The sequence below is a fragment of the Chanos chanos genome, chromosome 7, assembly GCF_902362185.1.
Source record: "Chanos chanos chromosome 7, fChaCha1.1, whole genome shotgun sequence".
NCBI classification, from domain to species: domain Eukaryota; kingdom Metazoa; phylum Chordata; class Actinopteri; order Gonorynchiformes; family Chanidae; genus Chanos; species Chanos chanos.
In genome coordinates, this window is record NC_044501.1 from 36,823,475 (window position 1) to 36,825,489 (window position 2,015).

The 2,015-nt window shown below is 46.8% G+C and overlaps 1 protein-coding gene across 1 annotated transcript; it reads right to left on the reverse strand.

The window, feature by feature from the left end:
- gpr185b (G protein-coupled receptor 185 b) lies at window positions 1–993 on the reverse strand. The gene has a single exon (XM_030780779.1). It carries the CDS (start codon window positions 991–993, stop codon window positions 1–3), a length of 993 nt encoding a protein of 330 aa, XP_030636639.1.
- Between the last annotated feature and the right edge of the window lie 1,022 nt (window positions 994–2,015).

Here is a 2,015-nt window from a genome sequence, read left to right on the forward strand (position 1 = left end):
CTATACATCACTTGATGTCCTTGCTCGCAGGGAGAAGTTGGAAGGGACACATCCACAGCATGCTAACCACAGAGATTTTTGGATGTCGGGGTTTCTGTAGGCGTATATAATGGGATTAATAACAGAATTACACGTCGCCGGTAGGACGGTGGCGTACGTATAGATCATTGGGTAACTGGAGTCCGCCACAATGGAATACATAGCGAAGGGCATCCAACACATGGCGAACGTGCAAAGGATGACGGACAGCGTGGAAACGCCTTTTGTAGTGGAAATGGCCATAAACTGGTGCTGAACGGCGATTTGCTGCGCATGGCGAAAGGCAATCTTGCAGATCTGCAGGTAAAGCTGCATCATGAGCGCGAAGACGAGCAGAAACGTCACTGCCAGCACCACGGCGTGGTTCTTGGTGACAGGGCGACAAATGCTGCAGCTAGACTCGTCACCCAGACAGTTCCACCCAAGCACAGGCAAAAGACCTAAACCGATGCACACTAGCCAGATGAGCACTACCATAACGTATGTGAAAGTCACCGTGCGCTCCGTGTGATAAGTCAGGGCGTTGTAAAGTGACAGGTACCGGTCCACTGTAATGGCTAAGATGTTGAGAACAGAGGCAGAGAAGGCGGCGATGAGCAATCCGACTGAGATGAGTGTCACGAACTCCGTGTTGACCATGTAGATGAAGATGAAGTTCAGAATGAGGCCCAGTCCCGCCAGAAGGTCCGCGAAGGCGAGGCTGCCAATCAGAATGAACATCGGTGCCCGCAAGGTGGGCGTGTAGAATAGGATGGCGATCACAATCGCATTCTCGCAGGAGATGAGCGTGCCGGTCACGCAGAGAGCAATGTCCCAGGGACTAACAGCGAGCGGCCCTGTAGTCCGGACGGGCGACGAGTTTCGCACGTCCTGAAAATTCCACGTGCCCACCGTGCTGAGGGAAGAGGTGTTTTGAAGTTGGGCACTCATTGCTGCAGCAAGAGAGTGAATCATAGCTGATGAAGAGAGAGAGAGAGAGAGAGAGAGAGAGAGAGGGAGAGAGAAAGAGAGAGGGAGGGAGGGGTGCGGTGGTAAGGATGAGAGAAAACGTGTGTCAGTTGAGAAACAGTGGAACCAGCATGCCTGATTAAAGAAAAGAAAAAAAAACATAAAGCGTCAAACTGAGCAAAAAAAAGGGTTATTCGAGCAAATCGACCAGCACAGATCTAGCAAACACGCCTAACGTAAACTCCTATAGTATCATGTTTTAGCTAATATTTCACTGTTAATGCGAAGCAAGAATACAGCATCGTTACTCTGCATAGCCCAAATAATGCAATGTACATTCTCAGACATGCGACAAAACATCCCAGAACAAGCAATAAAATAACGGTCTTTCATTAACATGCTCTCAATAAATCTCAGACAGTGCGTATAAAATACCAAAACGTGACATAAAAAAGAGGTCTCGTTTCTCATAATTACGCACCTATCACTATGTGTCTATTTTTAGAAATCGGCTAAAAATAAGACAGCCACCTCAGTATGCGGGTGTCATGTGAAGGCTTTGTATATGCCTTCGGAATCCGTAATCATTGCGCTTGTCCCTGACGCCATATACGCAGTCAGAAATCAAGAGCTAATTTTAACTGAGCGCGCCACTGTTTCATTCACAAAAATTTCTTCCCAGTAACCTGCTCGTGTATACACTCCAATAAAGACTAATATAGGACTAGGAAAGGTCAAGCCTGAAGCAATACATCTGAAGGCGACAGAAAATACCCTTCAGTCATTAAGTTATAGTGATTAACTGAGTATTCGTTAAGGTTAAAATGTTTTACCATATGATTTAAAAAAAAGCCCTATCGCATCACTCCTGCAATACCTCAGAGCCATCCAGCTGCAAAGCTTTTTCTCTTTCAAGCCAGCGCGCAGTCCGTGCCTATCTCACGCGAGGAGATAGAGATGAGAGGAGAGACGGAAGACCGAAGAGAAAATTTAGCAGGTTCCTATCCTCTAACCCAAAAAAAAATGTT

Bases quoted from the DNA above. Each gene is read 5' to 3' on its own strand.
- gpr185b (XM_030780779.1), bottom strand. From the start codon at position 993: ATGATTCACTCTCTTGCTGCAGCAATGAGTGCCCAACTTCAAAACACC.